Genomic DNA, 22,287 nt, shown 5'->3' on the forward strand with positions numbered 1-22,287 from the left:
TTGCATTTTGTTTACATATACGCGAAACTATATTACAAAATCATGAAAAAGCAACCGAAAACATGAAATTATATTTTATGTTTATATAACCAAGAAAGCGATTGATTTGCAATCTAGTTCCGAAAACGCGAAACGTCTTACCAGCACGAGAATTTGTTGTTATGAGAGATTAACATGTACGACTGTGCGACGGTCAGATTGTAAATAAATGATGATTCCGAAATTAATAATTTATGATTTGCATTTTGTTTACATATACGCGAAACTATATTACAAAATCAATGAAAAGCAACCGAAAACATGAAATTATATTTTATGTTTATATAACCAAGAAAGCGATTGATTTGCAATCTAGTTCCGAAAACGCGAAACGTCTTACCAGCACGAGAATTTGTTGTTATCAGAGATTAACATGTACGACTGTGCGACGGTCAGATTGTAAATAAATGATGATTCCGAAATTAATAATTTATGATTTGCATTTTGTTTACATATACGCGAAACTATATTACAAAATCAATGAAAAGCAACCGAAAACATGAAATTATATTTTATGTTTATATAACCAAGAAAGCGATTGATTTGCAATCTAGTTCCGAAAACGCGAAACGTCTTACCAGCACGAGAATTTGTTGTTATCAGAGATTAACATGTACGACTGTGCGACGGTCAGATTGTAAATAAATGATGATTCCGAAATTAATAATTTATGATTTGCATTTTGTTTACATATACGCGAAACTATATTACAAAATCAATGAAAAGCAACCGAAAACATGAAATTATATTTTATGTTTATATAACCAAGAAAGCGATTGATTTGCAATCTAGTTCCGAAAACGCGAAACGTCTTACCAGCACGAGAATTTGTTGTTATCAGAGATTAACATGTACGACTGTGCGACGGTCAGATTGTAAATAAATGATGATTCCAAAATTAATAATTTATGATTTGCATTTTGTTTACATATACGCGAAACTATATTACAAAATCATGAAAAAGCAACCGAAAACATGAAATTATATTTTATGTTTATATAACCAAGAAAGCGATTGATTTGCAATCTAGTTCCGAAAACGCGAAACGTCTTACCAGCACGAGAATTTGTTGTTATGAGAGATTAACATGTACGACTGTGCGACGGTCAGATTGTAAATAAATGATGATTCCGAAATTAATAATTTATGATTTGCATTTTGTTTACATATACGCGAAACTATATTACAAAATCATGAAAAAGCAACCGAAAACATGAAATTATATTTTATGTTTATATAACCAAGAAAGCGATTGATTTGCAATCTAGTTCCGAAAACGCGAAACGTCTTACCAGCACGAGAATTTGTTGTTATGAGAGATTAACATGTACGACTGTGCGACGGTCAGATTGTAAATAAATGATGATTCCAAAATTAATAATTTATGATTTGCATTTTGTTTACATATACGCGAAACTATATTACAAAATCAATGAAAAGCAACCGAAAACATGAAATTATATTTTATGTTTATATAACCAAGAAAGCGATTGATTTGCAATCTAGTTCCGAAAACGCGAAACGTCTTACCAGCACGAGAATTTGTTGTTATGAGAGATTAACATGTACGACTGTGCGACGGTCAGATTGTAAATAAATGATGATTCCGAAATTAATAATTTATGATTTGCATTTTGTTTACATATACGCGAAACTATATTACAAAATCAATGAAAAGCAACCGAAAACATGAAATTATATTTTATGTTTATATAACCAAGAAAGCGATTGATTTGCAATCTAGTTCCGAAAACGCGAAACGTCTTACCAGCACGAGAATTTGTTGTTATCAGAGATTAACATGTACGACTGTGCGACGGTCAGATTGTAAATAAATGATGATTCCGAAATTAATAATTTATGATTTGCATTTTGTTTACATATACGCGAAACTATATTACAAAATCAATGAAAAGCAACCGAAAACATGAAATTATATTTTATGTTTATATAACCAAGAAAGCGATTGATTTGCAATCTAGTTCCGAAAACGCGAAACGTCTTACCAGCACGAGAATTTGTTGTTATCAGAGATTAACATGTACGACTGTGCGACGGTCAGATTGTAAATAAATGATGATTCCGAAATTAATAATTTATGATTTGCATTTTGTTTACATATACGCGAAACTATATTACAAAATCAATGAAAAGCAACCGAAAACATGAAATTATATTTTATGTTTATATAACCAAGAAAGCGATTGATTTGCAATCTAGTTCCGAAAACGCGAAACGTCTTACCAGCACGGGAATTTGTTGTTATCAGAGATTAACATGTACGACTGTGCGACGGTCAGATTGTAAATAAATGATGATTCCGAAATTAATAATTTATGATTTGCATTTTGTTTACATATACGCGAAACTATATTACAAAATCAATGAAAAGCAACCGAAAACATGAAATTATATTTTATGTTTATATAACCAAGAAAGCGATTGATTTGCAATCTAGTTCCGAAAACGCGAAACGTCTTACCAGCACGGGAATTTGTTGTTATCAGAGATTAACATGTACGACTGTGCGACGGTCAGATTGTAAATAAATGATGATTCCGAAATTAATAATTTATGATTTGCATTTTGTTTACATATACGCGAAACTATATTACAAAATCAATGAAAAGCAACCGAAAACATGAAATTATATTTTATGTTTATATAACCAAGAAAGCGATTGATTTGCAATCTAGTTCCGAAAACGCGAAACGTCTTACCAGCACGAGAATTTGTTGTTATGAGAGATTAACATGTACGACTGTGCGACGGTCAGATTGTAAATAAATGATGATTCCGAAATTAATAATTTATGATTTGCATTTTGTTTACATATACGCGAAACTATATTACAAAATCAATGAAAAGCAACCGAAAACATGAAATTATATTTTATGTTTATATAACCAAGAAAGCGATTGATTTGCAATCTAGTTCCGAAAACGCGAAACGTCTTACCAGCACGAGAATTTGTTGTTATGAGAGATTAACATGTACGACTGTGCGACGGTCAGATTGTAAATAAATGATGATTCCGAAATTAATAATTTATGATTTGCATTTTGTTTACATATACGCGAAACTATATTACAAAATCAATGAAAAGCAACCGAAAACATGAAATTATATTTTATGTTTATATAACCAAGAAAGCGATTGATTTGCAATCTAGTTCCGAAAACGCGAAACGTCTTACCAGCACGAGAATTTGTTGTTATCAGAGATTAACATGTACGACTGTGCGACGGTCAGATTGTAAATAAATGATGATTCCGAAATTAATAATTTATGATTTGCATTTTGTTTACATATACGCGAAACTATATTACAAAATCATGAAAAAGCAACCGAAAACATGAAATTATATTTTATGTTTATATAACCAAGAAAGCGATTGATTTGCAATCTAGTTCCGAAAACGCGAAACGTCTTACCAGCACGGGAATTTGTTGTTATCAGAGATTAACATGTACGACTGTGCGACGGTCAGATTGTAAATAAATGATGATTCCGAAATTAATAATTTATGATTTGCATTTTGTTTACATATACGCGAAACTATATTACAAAATCAATGAAAAGCAACCGAAAACATGAAATTATATTTTATGTTTATATAACCAAGAAAGCGATTGATTTGCAATCTAGTTCCGAAAACGCGAAACGTCTTACCAGCACGAGAATTTGTTGTTATCAGAGATTAACATGTACGACTGTGCGACGGTCAGATTGTAAATAAATGATGATTCCGAAATTAATAATTTATGATTTGCATTTTGTTTACATATACGCGAAACTATATTACAAAATCATGAAAAAGCAACCGAAAACATGAAATTATATTTTATGTTTATATAACCAAGAAAGCGATTGATTTGCAATCTAGTTCCGAAAACGCGAAACGTCTTACCAGCACGGGAATTTGTTGTTATCAGAGATTAACATGTACGACTGTGCGACGGTCAGATTGTAAATAAATGATGATTCCGAAATTAATAATTTATGATTTGCATTTTGTTTACATATACGCGAAACTATATTACAAAATCAATGAAAAGCAACCGAAAACATGAAATTATATTTTATGTTTATATAACCAAGAAAGCGATTGATTTGCAATCTAGTTCCGAAAACGCGAAACGTCTTACCAGCACGAGAATTTGTTGTTATCAGAGATTAACATGTACGACTGTGCGACGGTCAGATTGTAAATAAATGATGATTCCGAAATTAATAATTTATGATTTGCATTTTGTTTACATATACGCGAAACTATATTACAAAATCAATGAAAAGCAACCGAAAACATGAAATTATATTTTATGTTTATATAACCAAGAAAGCGATTGATTTGCAATCTAGTTCCGAAAACGCGAAACGTCTTACCAGCACGAGAATTTGTTGTTATGAGAGATTAACATGTACGACTGTGCGACGGTCAGATTGTAAATAAATGATGATTCCGAAATTAATAATTTATGATTTGCATTTTGTTTACATATACGCGAAACTATATTACAAAATCAATGAAAAGCAACCGAAAACATGAAATTATATTTTATGTTTATATAACCAAGAAAGCGATTGATTTGCAATCTAGTTCCGAAAACGCGAAACGTCTTACCAGCACGAGAATTTGTTGTTATGAGAGATTAACATGTACGACTGTGCGACGGTCAGATTGTAAATAAATGATGATTCCGAAATTAATAATTTATGATTTGCATTTTGTTTACATATACGCGAAACTATATTACAAAATCAATGAAAAGCAACCGAAAACATGAAATTATATTTTATGTTTATATAACCAAGAAAGCGATTGATTTGCAATCTAGTTCCGAAAACGCGAAACGTCTTACCAGCACGAGAATTTGTTGTTATCAGAGATTAACATGTACGACTGTGCGACGGTCAGATTGTAAATAAATGATGATTCCGAAATTAATAATTTATGATTTGCATTTTGTTTACATATACGCGAAACTATATTACAAAATCAATGAAAAGCAACCGAAAACATGAAATTATATTTTATGTTTATATAACCAAGAAAGCGATTGATTTGCAATCTAGTTCCGAAAACGCGAAACGTCTTACCAGCACGAGAATTTGTTGTTATGAGAGATTAACATGTACGACTGTGCGACGGTCAGATTGTAAATAAATGATGATTCCGAAATTAATAATTTATGATTTGCATTTTGTTTACATATACGCGAAACTATATTACAAAATCATGAAAAAGCAACCGAAAACATGAAATTATATTTTATGTTTATATAACCAAGAAAGCGATTGATTTGCAATCTAGTTCCGAAAACGCGAAACGTCTTACCAGCACGGGAATTTGTTGTTATCAGAGATTAACATGTACGACTGTGCGACGGTCAGATTGTAAATAAATGATGATTCCGAAATTAATAATTTATGATTTGCATTTTGTTTACATATACGCGAAACTATATTACAAAATCAATGAAAAGCAACCGAAAACATGAAATTATATTTTATGTTTATATAACCAAGAAAGCGATTGATTTGCAATCTAGTTCCGAAAACGCGAAACGTCTTACCAGCACGAGAATTTGTTGTTATGAGAGATTAACATGTACGACTGTGCGACGGTCAGATTGTAAATAAATGATGATTCCGAAATTAATAATTTATGATTTGCATTTTGTTTACATATACGCGAAACTATATTACAAAATCATGAAAAAGCAACCGAAAACATGAAATTATATTTTATGTTTATATAACCAAGAAAGCGATTGATTTGCAATCTAGTTCCGAAAACGCGAAACGTCTTACCAGCACGGGAATTTGTTGTTATCAGAGATTAACATGTACGACTGTGCGACGGTCAGATTGTAAATAAATGATGATTCCGAAATTAATAATTTATGATTTGCATTTTGTTTACATATACGCGAAACTATATTACAAAATCAATGAAAAGCAACCGAAAACATGAAATTATATTTTATGTTTATATAACCAAGAAAGCGATTGATTTGCAATCTAGTTCCGAAAACGCGAAACGTCTTACCAGCACGAGAATTTGTTGTTATGAGAGATTAACATGTACGACTGTGCGACGGTCAGATTGTAAATAAATGATGATTCCGAAATTAATAATTTATGATTTGCATTTTGTTTACATATACGCGAAACTATATTACAAAATCAATGAAAAGCAACCGAAAACATGAAATTATATTTTATGTTTATATAACCAAGAAAGCGATTGATTTGCAATCTAGTTCCGAAAACGCGAAACGTCTTACCAGCACGAGAATTTGTTGTTATGAGAGATTAACATGTACGACTGTGCGACGGTCAGATTGTAAATAAATGATGATTCCGAAATTAATAATTTATGATTTGCATTTTGTTTACATATACGCGAAACTATATTACAAAATCAATGAAAAGCAACCGAAAACATGAAATTATATTTTATGTTTATATAACCAAGAAAGCGATTGATTTGCAATCTAGTTCCGAAAACGCGAAACGTCTTACCAGCACGAGAATTTGTTGTTATGAGAGATTAACATGTACGACTGTGCGACGGTCAGATTGTAAATAAATGATGATTCCGAAATTAATAATTTATGATTTGCATTTTGTTTACATATACGCGAAACTATATTACAAAATCAATGAAAAGCAACCGAAAACATGAAATTATATTTTATGTTTATATAACCAAGAAAGCGATTGATTTGCAATCTAGTTCCGAAAACGCGAAACGTCTTACCAGCACGAGAATTTGTTGTTATGAGAGATTAACATGTACGACTGTGCGACGGTCAGATTGTAAATAAATGATGATTCCGAAATTAATAATTTATGATTTGCATTTTGTTTACATATACGCGAAACTATATTACAAAATCAATGAAAAGCAACCGAAAACATGAAATTATATTTTATGTTTATATAACCAAGAAAGCGATTGATTTGCAATCTAGTTCCGAAAACGCGAAACGTCTTACCAGCACGAGAATTTGTTGTTATGAGAGATTAACATGTACGACTGTGCGACGGTCAGATTGTAAATAAATGATGATTCCGAAATTAATAATTTATGATTTGCATTTTGTTTACATATACGCGAAACTATATTACAAAATCATGAAAAAGCAACCGAAAACATGAAATTATATTTTATGTTTATATAACCAAGAAAGCGATTGATTTGCAATCTAGTTCCGAAAACGCGAAACGTCTTACCAGCACGAGAATTTGTTGTTATGAGAGATTAACATGTACGACTGTGCGACGGTCAGATTGTAAATAAATGATGATTCCGAAATTAATAATTTATGATTTGCATTTTGTTTACATATACGCGAAACTATATTACAAAATCAATGAAAAGCAACCGAAAACATGAAATTATATTTTATGTTTATATAACCAAGAAAGCGATTGATTTGCAATCTAGTTCCGAAAACGCGAAACGTCTTACCAGCACGAGAATTTGTTGTTATCAGAGATTAACATGTACGACTGTGCGACGGTCAGATTGTAAATAAATGATGATTCCGAAATTAATAATTTATGATTTGCATTTTGTTTACATATACGCGAAACTATATTACAAAATCAATGAAAAGCAACCGAAAACATGAAATTATATTTTATGTTTATATAACCAAGAAAGCGATTGATTTGCAATCTAGTTCCGAAAACGCGAAACGTCTTACCAGCACGAGAATTTGTTGTTATGAGAGATTAACATGTACGACTGTGCGACGGTCAGATTGTAAATAAATGATGATTCCGAAATTAATAATTTATGATTTGCATTTTGTTTACATATACGCGAAACTATATTACAAAATCAATGAAAAGCAACCGAAAACATGAAATTATATTTTATGTTTATATAACCAAGAAAGCGATTGATTTGCAATCTAGTTCCGAAAACGCGAAACGTCTTACCAGCACGAGAATTTGTTGTTATGAGAGATTAACATGTACGACTGTGCGACGGTCAGATTGTAAATAAATGATGATTCCGAAATTAATAATTTATGATTTGCATTTTGTTTACATATACGCGAAACTATATTACAAAATCAATGAAAAGCAACCGAAAACATGAAATTATATTTTATGTTTATATAACCAAGAAAGCGATTGATTTGCAATCTAGTTCCGAAAACGCGAAACGTCTTACCAGCACGAGAATTTGTTGTTATGAGAGATTAACATGTACGACTGTGCGACGGTCAGATTGTAAATAAATGATGATTCCGAAATTAATAATTTATGATTTGCATTTTGTTTACATATACGCGAAACTATATTACAAAATCAATGAAAAGCAACCGAAAACATGAAATTATATTTTATGTTTATATAACCAAGAAAGCGATTGATTTGCAATCTAGTTCCGAAAACGCGAAACGTCTTACCAGCACGAGAATTTGTTGTTATCAGAGATTAACATGTACGACTGTGCGACGGTCAGATTGTAAATAAATGATGATTCCGAAATTAATAATTTATGATTTGCATTTTGTTTACATATACGCGAAACTATATTACAAAATCAATGAAAAGCAACCGAAAACATGAAATTATATTTTATGTTTATATAACCAAGAAAGCGATTGATTTGCAATCTAGTTCCGAAAACGCGAAACGTCTTACCAGCACGAGAATTTGTTGTTATGAGAGATTAACATGTACGACTGTGCGACGGTCAGATTGTAAATAAATGATGATTCCGAAATTAATAATTTATGATTTGCATTTTGTTTACATATACGCGAAACTATATTACAAAATCATGAAAAAGCAACCGAAAACATGAAATTATATTTTATGTTTATATAACCAAGAAAGCGATTGATTTGCAATCTAGTTCCGAAAACGCGAAACGTCTTACCAGCACGAGAATTTGTTGTTATGAGAGATTAACATGTACGACTGTGCGACGGTCAGATTGTAAATAAATGATGATTCCGAAATTAATAATTTATGATTTGCATTTTGTTTACATATACGCGAAACTATATTACAAAATCAATGAAAAGCAACCGAAAACATGAAATTATATTTTATGTTTATATAACCAAGAAAGCGATTGATTTGCAATCTAGTTCCGAAAACGCGAAACGTCTTACCAGCACGAGAATTTGTTGTTATCAGAGATTAACATGTACGACTGTGCGACGGTCAGATTGTAAATAAATGATGATTCCGAAATTAATAATTTATGATTTGCATTTTGTTTACATATACGCGAAACTATATTACAAAATCAATGAAAAGCAACCGAAAACATGAAATTATATTTTATGTTTATATAACCAAGAAAGCGATTGATTTGCAATCTAGTTCCGAAAACGCGAAACGTCTTACCAGCACGAGAATTTGTTGTTATGAGAGATTAACATGTACGACTGTGCGACGGTCAGATTGTAAATAAATGATGATTCCGAAATTAATAATTTATGATTTGCATTTTGTTTACATATACGCGAAACTATATTACAAAATCAATGAAAAGCAACCGAAAACATGAAATTATATTTTATGTTTATATAACCAAGAAAGCGATTGATTTGCAATCTAGTTCCGAAAACGCGAAACGTCTTACCAGCACGAGAATTTGTTGTTATGAGAGATTAACATGTACGACTGTGCGACGGTCAGATTGTAAATAAATGATGATTCCGAAATTAATAATTTATGATTTGCATTTTGTTTACATATACGCGAAACTATATTACAAAATCAATGAAAAGCAACCGAAAACATGAAATTATATTTTATGTTTATATAACCAAGAAAGCGATTGATTTGCAATCTAGTTCCGAAAACGCGAAACGTCTTACCAGCACGAGAATTTGTTGTTATGAGAGATTAACATGTACGACTGTGCGACGGTCAGATTGTAAATAAATGATGATTCCGAAATTAATAATTTATGATTTGCATTTTGTTTACATATACGCGAAACTATATTACAAAATCAATGAAAAGCAACCGAAAACATGAAATTATATTTTATGTTTATATAACCAAGAAAGCGATTGATTTGCAATCTAGTTCCGAAAACGCGAAACGTCTTACCAGCACGAGAATTTGTTGTTATGAGAGATTAACATGTACGACTGTGCGACGGTCAGATTGTAAATAAATGATGATTCCGAAATTAATAATTTATGATTTGCATTTTGTTTACATATACGCGAAACTATATTACAAAATCAATGAAAAGCAACCGAAAACATGAAATTATATTTTATGTTTATATAACCAAGAAAGCGATTGATTTGCAATCTAGTTCCGAAAACGCGAAACGTCTTACCAGCACGGGAATTTGTTGTTATCAGAGATTAACATGTACGACTGTGCGACGGTCAGATTGTAAATAAATGATGATTCCAAAATTAATAATTTATGATTTGCATTTTGTTTACATATACGCGAAACTATATTACAAAATCATGAAAAAGCAACCTTAAAAATGAAATTATATTTTATTTTTATATAACCGAGAGAGCGATTGATTTGCAATATATTTCCGAAAACACGAAATGATATTTCAATCTTTAAAATCCGTAGAAAAGTGCGATATGTATAATATATTATTAAAAAAACAAAAATTAAAAAAATTAATACCAAGAAAACGATCACTGTTATATTTAATAGTATAAATATTTTTTAAAAGTTACCTTTATTCTGATTTATTCTCTTTATTTAATAATTCTACCGCTTTCTTTCTTTTACTCCTTCTTTCTTTTTCCTCTTTTTCCGAACTTTTCTTTATCCTGCTTTTCTTTCTTTCCTATTTTTCTTTATTTTCCTTTTTTTTAAATTACAATATACTTCTCTTCACATCAAACTGTCGATTGAATGATTAAACAAATTATTATTTAAAAAAAAGAAATTTAACATTTCCATGACAACAAAACAAATCGAATATATCGAATCGATATATTCGATATATATACTGTAGCATTTAAAAATAAAATAAAAATAAAAAATAAAAAATAATGTAGATTTACTGTAGCATTTAAATGTCTCTCGAAAATTTAGATTTACTGTGGCATTTAAATATTATATTATTATTATTATGTTATTATTATATTATTTTATTATTTAATTATTTTATTTTTATTTAAATATTTATTGCAAAAAACTACCGTCAATGCTTCTGAAAATACAGAATGTAAATTAATTTCAAAAAGAAAGAAAACGTTTTTAAAAAAATAAATAAAAAAATTATATTATTATATTATTTTATTATTTTATTTTAAAAAAATAAAAAAGAAAAAAAAAGAAATAAAAAAAAAGAATAAAAAGTAAATCAATCTCTTTAAAATATTCAAAAAGAAAGAAAACGTTTTTTTTTTTTAAAAATAAAAAAAATATTAAAAAAATAAAGATTTACAGTAGCAATTAATGATGACAAAACAGAAAAATAGAGAGATTAATAGAAAGAGATTAAGACTTATATATTATATAAGACTAATATATAATAGAGATTTATTGTTACTTCCGATGCGGATGAGCATTCAGTACCCAAGACACTATCGGATAGTTTCGCTCGAAGAATAGAAGTCAAAACGTTCTAAGTTCCCAACAGACAGGCTAAGGCTATTAATGCGTTCCTAATATTATGTTCGTAATCTTGCGACAAACAATAAAACTCATTCGTCGATCTCTCGCAAATTTAGATTTACTGTGGCATTTAAATATTAAAATATTATTATTATAATATTATTATTATATTATTTTATTATTTAATTATTTTATTTTTATTTAAATATTTATTTATATATATTTATATTGTTACTTCCAATGCGGATGAGCATTCAGTACCCAAGACACTATCGGATAGTTTCGCTCGAAGAATAGAAGTTAAAACGTTCTGTGTTCCCAACAGACAGGCTAAGGCTATTAATGCGTTCCTAATATTATGTTCGTAAACTTGCGACAAACAATAAAACTCAATCGTCGGATATTGCAAAAAGTACCGTCAATGCTTCTGAAAATACAGAATGTAAATTAATTTCAAAAAGTAAGAAAACGTTTTTTTAAAAAAAAATTAAAAAAATATTTAAAAAATAAAGATTTACAGTAGCAATTAATGATGACAAAACAGAAAAATAGAGAGATTAATAGAAAGAGATTAAGACTTATATATTATATAAGACTAATATATAATAGAGATTAAGATATTATTGTATTATTTTGATACTAACTTCCGATGCGGATGAGCATTCAGTATCCAGGACACTATCGGATAGTTTCGCTCGAAGAATAGAAGTCAAAACGTTCTAAGACTAATATATAATAGAGATTAAGACTTATATATTACTTATATATTATATTATTATTGTATTATTTTATTATTTTATTTTTATTTAAATATTTATTTATATTTATTATTTTGATACTAACTTCCGATGCGGATGAGCATTCAGTACCCAGGACACTATCGGATAGTTTCGCTCGAAGAATAGAAGTCAAAACGTTCTATGTTCCCAACAACCAGGCTAAGGTTATTAATGCGGACAGACCAAACCTCAAACAATTTCTTGACAGCTTTCTTTCTTTTGACACGAAGCTAGTCCTTATTATAAAAAACGCGTGAGACGCCTGAATTAGCTGAAATTCGATTCTATTGTTCCCGTTTATATTGTTGCCGCTTAAAACCCACGCTGATTGGCTGTCTCTCGTTTGGCTCGCTTCGTGTCAAAGTTTCAAAACAAAAAAACGAGAGACAGCCAATCAGCGTGGGTTTTAAGCGGCAACAATATAAACGGGAACAATAGAATCGATTTTCAGCTAATTCAGGCGTCTCACGCGTTTTTTATAATAAGGATTTCTCTAAATTTATTCAATCTGTTTATATATTTTAAAATTGTACTTAATCAACATTAAATTTATCGACTTTATTATTGAGAACCCAGAATTAGTTATTTCCATATAACCTAAATATTCTTTGTTGCGAAAAATCACTTCCGGTTCTGTTCCAGGGAATAAGAATTAAATTTCTTTTCCTAAAAAGAACCAAGATAACACGCTAGCTCCACCTCGTAACAGACTCGAACCCATTCCTAGCACGTTTACGCGTGGCACCTCTAAACACGTCCCACGCAAGGATCGGCTGTTACGTCACTCTCCAAATCTTTTCCTTCTCCCTACCTGCTTTCGAGCCTTTTCTTAAGCACCCGAGAAGCGGTTAACGAACTTTTAAAATACTTCTATCCTGACGTAACATTTTGAAATATTATTTTTTATTTTTACATGATATAATTTGGAGTTCCAACAATAAGAAAAATAAAACTACAAGTATTTTAGCCTATTTACAATATTTCTTATTTTAAAGCAAAAAACTCGCAACGTTGTTTTAAATATAAGACTTAGCTATTTGGTCACGTAACCGTAGGGAAAAGAAAAATTTTTATTGATAAATCTACGTTTTAGTAATACGAGGGCGCAGGCTTTCGTTTCGGCTCGAGTCATGACGTCGTGAAATACTATGCGACGTTAGCGTTAAAGCGTAGATTTATCGCGAACGGATTTTCTTCCTCGTTTCGCTTGTTATCTCTTTGTAATATTAAAGATTTAATAGATTGGAAATTAACTATTAAAGAATTGCTGTAATTTAGCGTGATTTCTTTTATCTTGCAGACTTCATGCATGCGTCCATCCGGCGTACAAACGACATACGCATAAAATTTCGGGCCCTCGAAGACAAACAACGTGATATAGCTCTCGCAATCATAGCTTTCAAGCTCGTCGGTTATATCGCCCAGAAAATTTCCCGTAGTTGGTTTGTACACGTTTGGAGCACCGGTACTTTGATATATACAGGAATCGGTGTCGTAATATAATACACGCTGGTCGAGTAGTTCGAGGTATTCGTATAATTTGAGTCTCGCTTGGGCTGTTGTGTACGCGGCAATAACCACATTTGTCATCGGGGAAGCAGTGATCGTCTCTTCCCGTAGCTGCTACGAGACGTAAAGCACTTCGTCGTTGACGGGTAACAATACTTCGTGTTCGCTGCTTGTGAGTAAAGACGCGAGTTGTTGATAGGTATTTATAATCTCGGTTTTCGAATGATTGCTTCGTTGCCCGAATTTTCCCCAAAACGAGTTTAAGCATAATTTCGCAACCGAACGCAAGCCTGGGTTTCGCGCGATATTATTTTTATCGAGGGTGATACCTTCGGTATTTTCGTACTCGCGTAGATAACGCTCGTTAGACTCGTTGTCTACGCATTAGCTCGGCCATCCGCTGGCTTCTTATTTGAGCTGAAGAAAGCAGTTTACGTAATCGATGAACAAACCACCTTAGCGCGTGGCGGGGTCGTAGCGCGTAACATTGTATTGCCAAATTTCGCTTACAGCTCTTACAAAATAGCCTTTCTCAATGGCTTTGAGCAATTCGCAAGCTACCCAGGTACCCTCAAACTCACGATCGGCACTGCACTCGTGCGTGCACTCTATTTCAGCTTCTTCTTCTTCTTTTCGTTTATATGGCACCTGTTCCTAATATGATCGGAACTATACGGCCATGACTAACCAATAAACGGCGCCACTCATCGGCAGCGATATATCGATAGTCGAGAAATATGAATATAATAGATCGAAATTTTTAAATGTAGTAAAAGCATAATGTAATGGAGTTATGAACAAACAGGAGAGTGCCCGAAAAGGCTGTAGAGAATTAAATGAATGAATTTATAGATTTCGAAAAAGAGAGAAGCAAGCGATAAAGTTAAACCTTAGGAGCAACGAGAAGCGGAATGATTGAGCGGTCAATAAAACATTGAGGCGAATCTTTAGCAATGTAAAAGCGGAGAAAGGACCCCTCACATATTTTATGGAAAATGGCTTTCGGTTAAATTTGCTCAAATTTTGCTATCTTCTAGAATTTGTTATTCTGAACAAAAGTTTCCATGGCCGCAACAAGATCTGACGAGCTGTTTTTGTTCTATAAGCGTTCGAGTATCGGTAATAAAAGTTTAATCGTATACGTATATGAGACTATTTTTACTATTCTTTTCGAATTACAGTATTTTTTGAGTTAATTGTTAAAGTACAATGAAGTTCTCAGCTCTTAAAATTATCCAAAATCAACGACATGGACGAGGCGGGAATCTGATCTTTCATGTGTATAGTACATGTATATGTGTTTGTAGGTTGCCAGGGTGTCCGCAGGAAAGATAGAAGGTTGTAAATTTTGATAGGATTTATATACAGTAGGTGAGAATTTACAAAGGTAAGTATTTAGTTTTAGGTTTGTTTTGTGCGCCTCGTATCTGAGGCGCGTTCCAAAAATGCTGCTCACTGCAGACGGCGTTCCCTATAGGAGATGTGTGGTGTAGTGAGCGTCACTTTTATCGGGCCCCAGCGCTCGTCTCCCGGCAGGATCCACGGCTCTTCTTGCTCCGTTTCCGTTTGAATCGTGGCGTTAAAGGACTCTGGAGTAGTCAGCACAGTCTGCGTCGCTACACTCTTGCAGAATTCTCGCCGCGGTCTCTTTACTGGTGGAAGGTCGATAGGATGGAGGATCCACTTCCTGTATGAAATCCCTGGATCAAGTGACTTGATCTTTAGAGGCGACTGGATTGACCGGATCTGCAGTAACACTGGTTTCTAAGGCTTCTTGGGAGATACTTCTAGAAGAGGTGCTGTCGGTGGTCCTGTCTTGGGCTTTCCCCCAGCGAGTACTTTCTCTGCTCTCTTTGCGCCTGGTTTCCCCAAGATCTCCTGCGGTGGTGAGAGAAGTTCTGGCGGAGTTGTCCAAATTGGAGGATCCTTAGTACTGTCCGGCGAGCTGCTGCTGATTGTCGCTGGAGTGATCGGCGCCTTCCGCTTACGACTCCATCTAGTCTTTTTCCGTGGAAAGGATTTATTCTCTGGCAGAGCTGAGTTGCTTTCTATAAGGCAGCAGATTATAATAGCGATCTTTCAAAAACACCTTGGGAGATATCTCTTTTGATGCTTTATCTTGGCGGGCTAGATCGTGAGGACTCGCTTCGGAGCGTGTCCTTTTATCTAGGGGTCAAGCTTCTTTTGCATGTGGGTGACACCTACGCCCTTGTGGCCACCTACCGGTGGCGCTGCAAAGCGCTGGGGCGCCGTCCGCCGAGTTGCCATTTTCTGGCGTTCATGCGTAGGTGGCGAGCGCGGGCGGTCGCCACAGGACCCCCTTGGCTGTATTAAAGTTCGGCCTGGAATCGAACTGTCTGTTTTCTCTCTCTGGAACTGTTTCTTTTTCTCGGTTGTGGTCTTTCTTCTTCCTCGTCATCTTCCATCGTGAAAGCTGGTTTGACTCTGTCTGCGCTGACCACTATTTGTTTCTCTCGTTGTATAATTTTCAATGTTTTTCTGTTGTTCTTTATTACCTATCCCTAATAGGGACCTTCGTATCTCGCCTGTAAAGCCCCGGTTGGAATATCTCTGCGAACAAATACTTTTTTAGTCTCGTTTAAATTACTATTTACAAATGTTTGGCTATTTCCGTGTCGTTTAACTGTTGGTGTCAACTGAGACATTGTCTCTTTAAGTAATCTCACAAAGTCATCGTTGATTTTTAATTGTTGTGTCTTGTCTTTTAGTAGTGGTTCTGGTAAGTTTAAGTTTTCGCCGTACGTCATCTCGGCCGGTGTCGCTTTTATATCTTCTTTGTAAGCTGCTCTTATTCCTAGTAGAACCACTGGTAGTATGTCGACCCAATTTTGCGTCTCGTGACACTTGATTGCTGCTTTTAATTGTCGATGGAATCTCTCTATCATTCCATTTGCTGCTGGGTGATAGGATGTCGTCCTTTGATGCTTTATTCCAGTTAGTTTTGTTAGTCCTTTGAATATTTCTGATTCAAACTGTCTTCCTTGGTCTGTAGTGATTTGTTCTGGCACTCCAAACCTTACAATCCATCCACTGAAAACATTTCTACGAGTTAATCTGCAGTTATATCTTATCTGTATTTCGCGATCTTGTAAAATCGATTATTTAGCAATATTTCTTGTTGCTTGATTTGAAATGCCTCCGATGATGCTGGAAGTGCCGGAAAAATTGTAACGTTAAATTTTTCCGCGACATTAATATGCCGGCGCTTTGTGGTACCGAACTTACGAGATTCCATATATCGCTCGTGAGTTAAGTCCTGTACTGGGTGAACGACTTTTCTTCTGTACTGCGGGTTAGTATGGACGCTTCACTTAAACGCTAAGTTACATAATTTCAGGCTCTCTTTCACGCGGGCTTACGCGTGGATTTCGCGGAACGCACTTTCCAGCCAAAAATATCGTGTCCATGGGTCTGGTATTTTAAATTGGCTCTCGCCCTAATTTAAAATCGTTTATTGTCGTAAGTTTTCCGAGTGTAATTCTTTATAATTAAATCTTTCGATAAAAAAATTCGGTCTTCAAACTGGCACCTCTTTGGCTGGTGTTATGATAGCTGGTGTTCGAGTTGTTTGCTCTCGGCACCGTCGTCGTCGTCGCTGACGATATCGTTAAAGATGCTGTCTTCTTCGGAGTACCAGTTTATTGGCTCCGTCGCATCTGAAGAGTTGCGGGAAGTAGACGTCGATGACACGCTATCTCGTCGGATTTCGCCACCACCATGCTGTATTTCTGAAAACGAAAAACTTATTAATCTCGCCTAAATGTTAGATTAAAATTAATATTTTTCGCGGCGCGTCGACTACATCACACTATATTAAAGCAACTCACCTTCAGTTGCTTTATACACACGCGCGGTAAAATAATCCCCGACTCGCTTTCTTCTTAATATTCAGGCGAGTAAGAAATAGTATCTGACGAAAAAAATAACGGCGCGGTATTATAACGGAATAAGCACGGTAATAAAATTGTAGGTAAAAAACTATAATTACCTTGAGGATAAAAATGTACAGCTTCATCGCTTTCCGCTTACACTATCACGCTTTCCATCGGTTCTTCCTCTTCTTCCTCTCCTTCATCCTCCTCCTCATCCTCTTCCTCGCCTTTTTCCACATTCTCTAGCGTGTTTTCTTCCTCATCTTCTTCTTCACTGACCAAATCATCATCATCCGATGACATTTCGCGCATTGTCACGGCCCGTGGTTCTCCGGCGTCGTTATCCTTCTCCTCTTCCTCCTCCTTCTCCTCCTCCTCCTCTTCCATCGTCTCCTCTTCTTCCTCCTCTTCGTTTTCTTCTTCATTAGAATCTAATTCCATTGTTGTCTCACTTTCCACATCTGAAAAAGAAAATATTCTATTAGTAGATATTCAAAATTTTAATACGATTTTTAAATCAATAAACTTACTCTGAGTGAAAATAACCGATTCTACCGAGCTCGGAATCCTCTCACCGGCGAATACCACGAGGTCATCGTCGTCGTTGTCGGAATTTCCCGCGGGGACTTCTGTTGATTAAAACGTATTTTTATTTTATCACGCTGACTTAGATATCACACGTTTATTGTTAAAAACAATTTGAATTAATATTAACTTGCAGTTTCAAGAGCATCATGAGCGTTCTGTTGACGTTGTGCAACGTCAGGATCGATACGTCTTCTCCCTGTCAAAAATCAATAATTTTAACGCCAATTTAATAAATAAATAATTAATTAAAATAGTGTTCAAACTTACGTAAAGACAGACGCGGTCGCTCTCCATCGTCAGCGGGACGTTTGCGTGGTTGTGGCCTTACAAGAGCCACGGGTCTGGCTTCTGCTTCTTCCGAAGTAGTGCTAAATCCTCGTAAAAAATCGGCGATGTATCCACTCACATCTTTTTCTTCGTGCTCGAAACATACACGCACCTCCACTATTTCGCGTATAATGTTTAACAGTTTTTCACGCCCTGAGCAATGACCAAGTCCAGCCATTACACATAGCAGCGTGCTTCCACACGCGCTTGCAAAACTCCAAAAAATTTCGTAATTTTTTTCATCGTTGTCTGACAAAGCGGATAAATATACGTCCGCTTTTAACTTGGCGTTTAAGTTGCATCCGACAATGAAAAAATTTCTCAAAATTTCACGAAGCGACATGGCGAAAAAGCGTACATAAAAGTGATATCACAAAATCGTCAATAATGTGATGTTATGTTAATGCGCGAGACTGTGTGCTGTTCGATTGAAGCACTGAAGAAGAACTGAATATTGTTTTACGCTTGTGACGTAACTTATACATTGAAATATTATTTTCCCTTTCCAAATAAGAAAAAAAAAAATATATATATATATATATACAGGATGTTTTAGCCCATGTGTAAAATCCTATACAGATAGGTAGGTCTTAGGGAGATAAATAAAAGTTATTTTTTTGTAAAATTCTCAATTGTTATTGAGAAAAAAATTAATTTGTCTAGCGCAAGAGCGACAAGGAAGCTGCGGGCAAGCAAGTGAGCGCGACAGGCGATTGGCGCCGTCGCCTATCGCGCTCACTCACCTATAGCTTCCTTGTCCTCTTGCGCTAGACAAATTAATTTTTTTTTTAATAAGTATTGAAAATTTTTCAAAACGTTAAAGAACTTTTTTATTTATCTCCTTAAGACCTACCTATCTGTATAGGATTTTACACATGGGCTGAGACACCCTGTGTATATATATACAGGGTGTTTGATTCGAGGTGTCACGCCCGAAAAATTAGAATTTTTAAGAAAAAGTCCTTTACTTAAAATTCTTTACCGTTTTGAGAAAAAATTAAAATATGTTAGCGTAAGAGGACAAGGAGGACACGCGGACTGAGCGCGACAGACGACGGCTAGTATTTTTAAGAATGTTAGTAAACCGAGCGGCGATAAGAGAGTCGCGGCGAGTCTTCGCGGCGAAGACAAACAAACGCGTTCGCACGATCGATATCATTCACACCGATACTTTAAGGTCGCATCTTATTTATTGTTCACAACGTTTTCAGTAATTGAACGTAAAATGAGAAGGAAATAATGCGCTATCATTTTCTCACCACCTTGCGGTAGATAGCATGGTGCGTTTTTTTATAGTGGTATCCCCGGTAGGCTATTCCACTTTAGCGCTAATGCAAAAAGTTCGAAGTGCCCTCCCTCTGCTGTAAGCAGAGTTCGGCCCTTCGAACAACATCGCGTCGCACGGTGCACCATTTCCGGCGAAATAGTCGCAAACGCCGCAACGATAGCTTCGCGTACGTCATTTACAGTTTTATTTCGTTGGGGTTCTACTAGATTTTTTATGACCCCTAAAAAAATCTAGTACGGTCAAATCTGGTGATTGCATTGGGCCACCACGACCCATCCATCTGTCGCCGAAATGCGCATCCAAAACTTCGCGCACTGCCAGGCAGGAATGACCTGGTGCTCCGTCGTGCTGATAGATTATTCGCCTTCTTGTTTCCAGAGGCACGTCTTCTAATAGTCCCGGTAACACATTTTCTAAAAAATGCTGGTAACTTTCTCCGGTTAATCGCGGAGGAAGGAAATGTGGACCGATCTGAATTGAATAAAAGAAAATATGCGTTACAAAATGTTTAATAAAATAATCTGTTATCTGTTTATACTTACCACTTGATTACCGACGACTCCCGCCCATACATTCACGGTCCATCGATACTGGAATGCTCCTTGTCGTACCATATGCGGATTTTCGTCCGACCAATACAAGTGGTTTCTCGAATTAAAAACACCGTTCGGTGTAAATGTAGACGGAAAAATTTACACGTAGATAAAAAACCGATCAAAAAATCTACGTACAATTGTTTTTGTCAAGAATTGTGATAACAAAATTTTCTAAAGCAGTCACTAGTCATCTAGTATTCGTGGTGTGACAATCTGTTAAAATGGCAAGTTATACTCCACAAGAATATACAGATATGATAATAGCCTATGGGCTAGCCGGTGAAAACGCCACTCGTGCTGCCGAATTGTACATCGAACGGTTTCCTGGGCGAGCACACTATTCGTGCAACCGGACAATTTTCCGCGTAGTGCAGAGATTACGCGAGACGGGATGTCTTGTGCATAATCGAAATAATGCACCTGCGCGACATCAAGTGCAAGATGAAGAACGAGTGCTCGACTTATTCTCTGATCAGCCGAGAATGAGTGTACGTCGTGCGGCACATCATCTTCATTTATCAACATACACGGTGCACAATACTCTTCGAGAAAATATACACCCGTACCACGATCAACGAGTACAGCAGCTTTTACCGAGGGATTTTGGATCACGGCTCCGGTTTTGCGAAGGTATTTTTATTAATAATTTATATTTGTTTTAATTTTAAAGAGAATAATAATTGTTAAAAAAATCATTTATTTTACAGAGTTCCTTGCAAAATGTCGGCGAAACGCATCGTTTCCCGATATTATTTTATGGACCGACGAGTCTACATTTACACCGAACGGTGTTTTTAATTCGAGAAACCACTTGTATTGGTCGGACGAAAATCCGCATATGGTACGACAAGGAGCATTCCAGTATCGATGGACCGTGAATGTATGGGCGGGAGTCGTCGGTAATCAAGTGGTAAGTATAAACAGATAACAGATTATTTTATTAAACATTTTGTAACGCATATTTTCTTTTATTCAATTCAGATCGGTCCACATTTCCTTCCTCCGCGATTAACCGGAGAAAGTTACCAGCATTTTTTAGAAAATGTGTTACCGGGACTATTAGAAGACGTGCCTCTGGAAACAAGAAGGCGAATAATCTATCAGCACGACGGAGCACCAGGTCATTCCTGCCTGGCAGTGCGCGAAGTTTTGGATGCGCATTTCGGCGACAGATGGATGGGTCGTGGTGGCCCAATGTCCTGGCCGGCACGGTCACCAGATTTGACCGTACTAGATTTTTTTATGGGGTCATATAAAAATCTAGAACCCCAACGAAATAAAACTGTAAATGACGTACGCGAAGCTATCGTTGCGGCGTTTGCGACTATTTCGCCGGAAATGGTGCACCGTGCGACGCGCGATGTTGTTCGAAGGGCCGAACTCTGCTTACAGCAGAGGGGAGGGCACTTCGAACAACTTTTGCATTAAGCGCTAAAAGTGGAATAGGCCTACCGGGGATACCACTATAAAAAACGCACCATGCTATCTACCGCAAGGTGGTGAGGAAATGATAGCGCATTATTTCCTTCTCATTTTACGTTCAATTACTGAAAACGTTGTGAACAATAAATAAGATGCGACCTTAAAGTATCGGTGTGAATGATATCGATCGTGCGAACGCGTTTGTTTGTCTTCGCCGCGAAGACTCGCCGCGACTCTCTTATCGCCGCTCGGTT

General features: G+C 35.0%; 1 protein-coding gene across 1 annotated transcript; it reads right to left on the minus strand.

Annotated features, from left to right (window-relative positions):
- Window positions 1–17,483: 17,483 nt before the first annotated feature.
- On the minus strand, window positions 17,484–18,905 carry LOC139106688 (uncharacterized). The gene is made up of 6 exons (XM_070663626.1): window positions 18,668–18,905; window positions 18,528–18,596; window positions 18,343–18,441; window positions 17,970–18,273; window positions 17,768–17,820; window positions 17,484–17,668 (listed from the first exon to the last, which is right to left on the minus strand). The coding sequence occupies exons 1-6, from the start codon at window positions 18,903–18,905 to the stop codon at window positions 17,484–17,486; spliced, it is 948 nt and encodes a 315-aa protein (XP_070519727.1).
- Between the last annotated feature and the right edge of the window lie 3,382 nt (window positions 18,906–22,287).

This window comes from Cardiocondyla obscurior, linkage group LG11 (assembly GCF_019399895.1).
Source record: "Cardiocondyla obscurior isolate alpha-2009 linkage group LG11, Cobs3.1, whole genome shotgun sequence".
Classification (NCBI taxonomy): Eukaryota; Metazoa; Arthropoda; class Insecta; order Hymenoptera; family Formicidae; genus Cardiocondyla; species Cardiocondyla obscurior.

Excerpts from the sequence above, each read along its gene's own strand:
- LOC139106688 (XM_070663626.1), bottom strand. The coding sequence starts at position 18,905 with ATGGCTGGACTTGGTCATTGCTCAGGGCGTGAAAAACTGTTAAACATT. Across the intron at positions 18,597-18,667 it reads GCGACCGCGTCTGTCTTTAC|GGAGAAGACGTATCGATCCT; the intron begins GTAAGTTTGAAC and ends GATTTTTGACAG. Across the intron at positions 17,669-17,767 it reads TGTGTATAAAGCAACTGAAG|AAATACAGCATGGTGGTGGC; the intron begins GTGAGTTGCTTT and ends TTTCGTTTTCAG.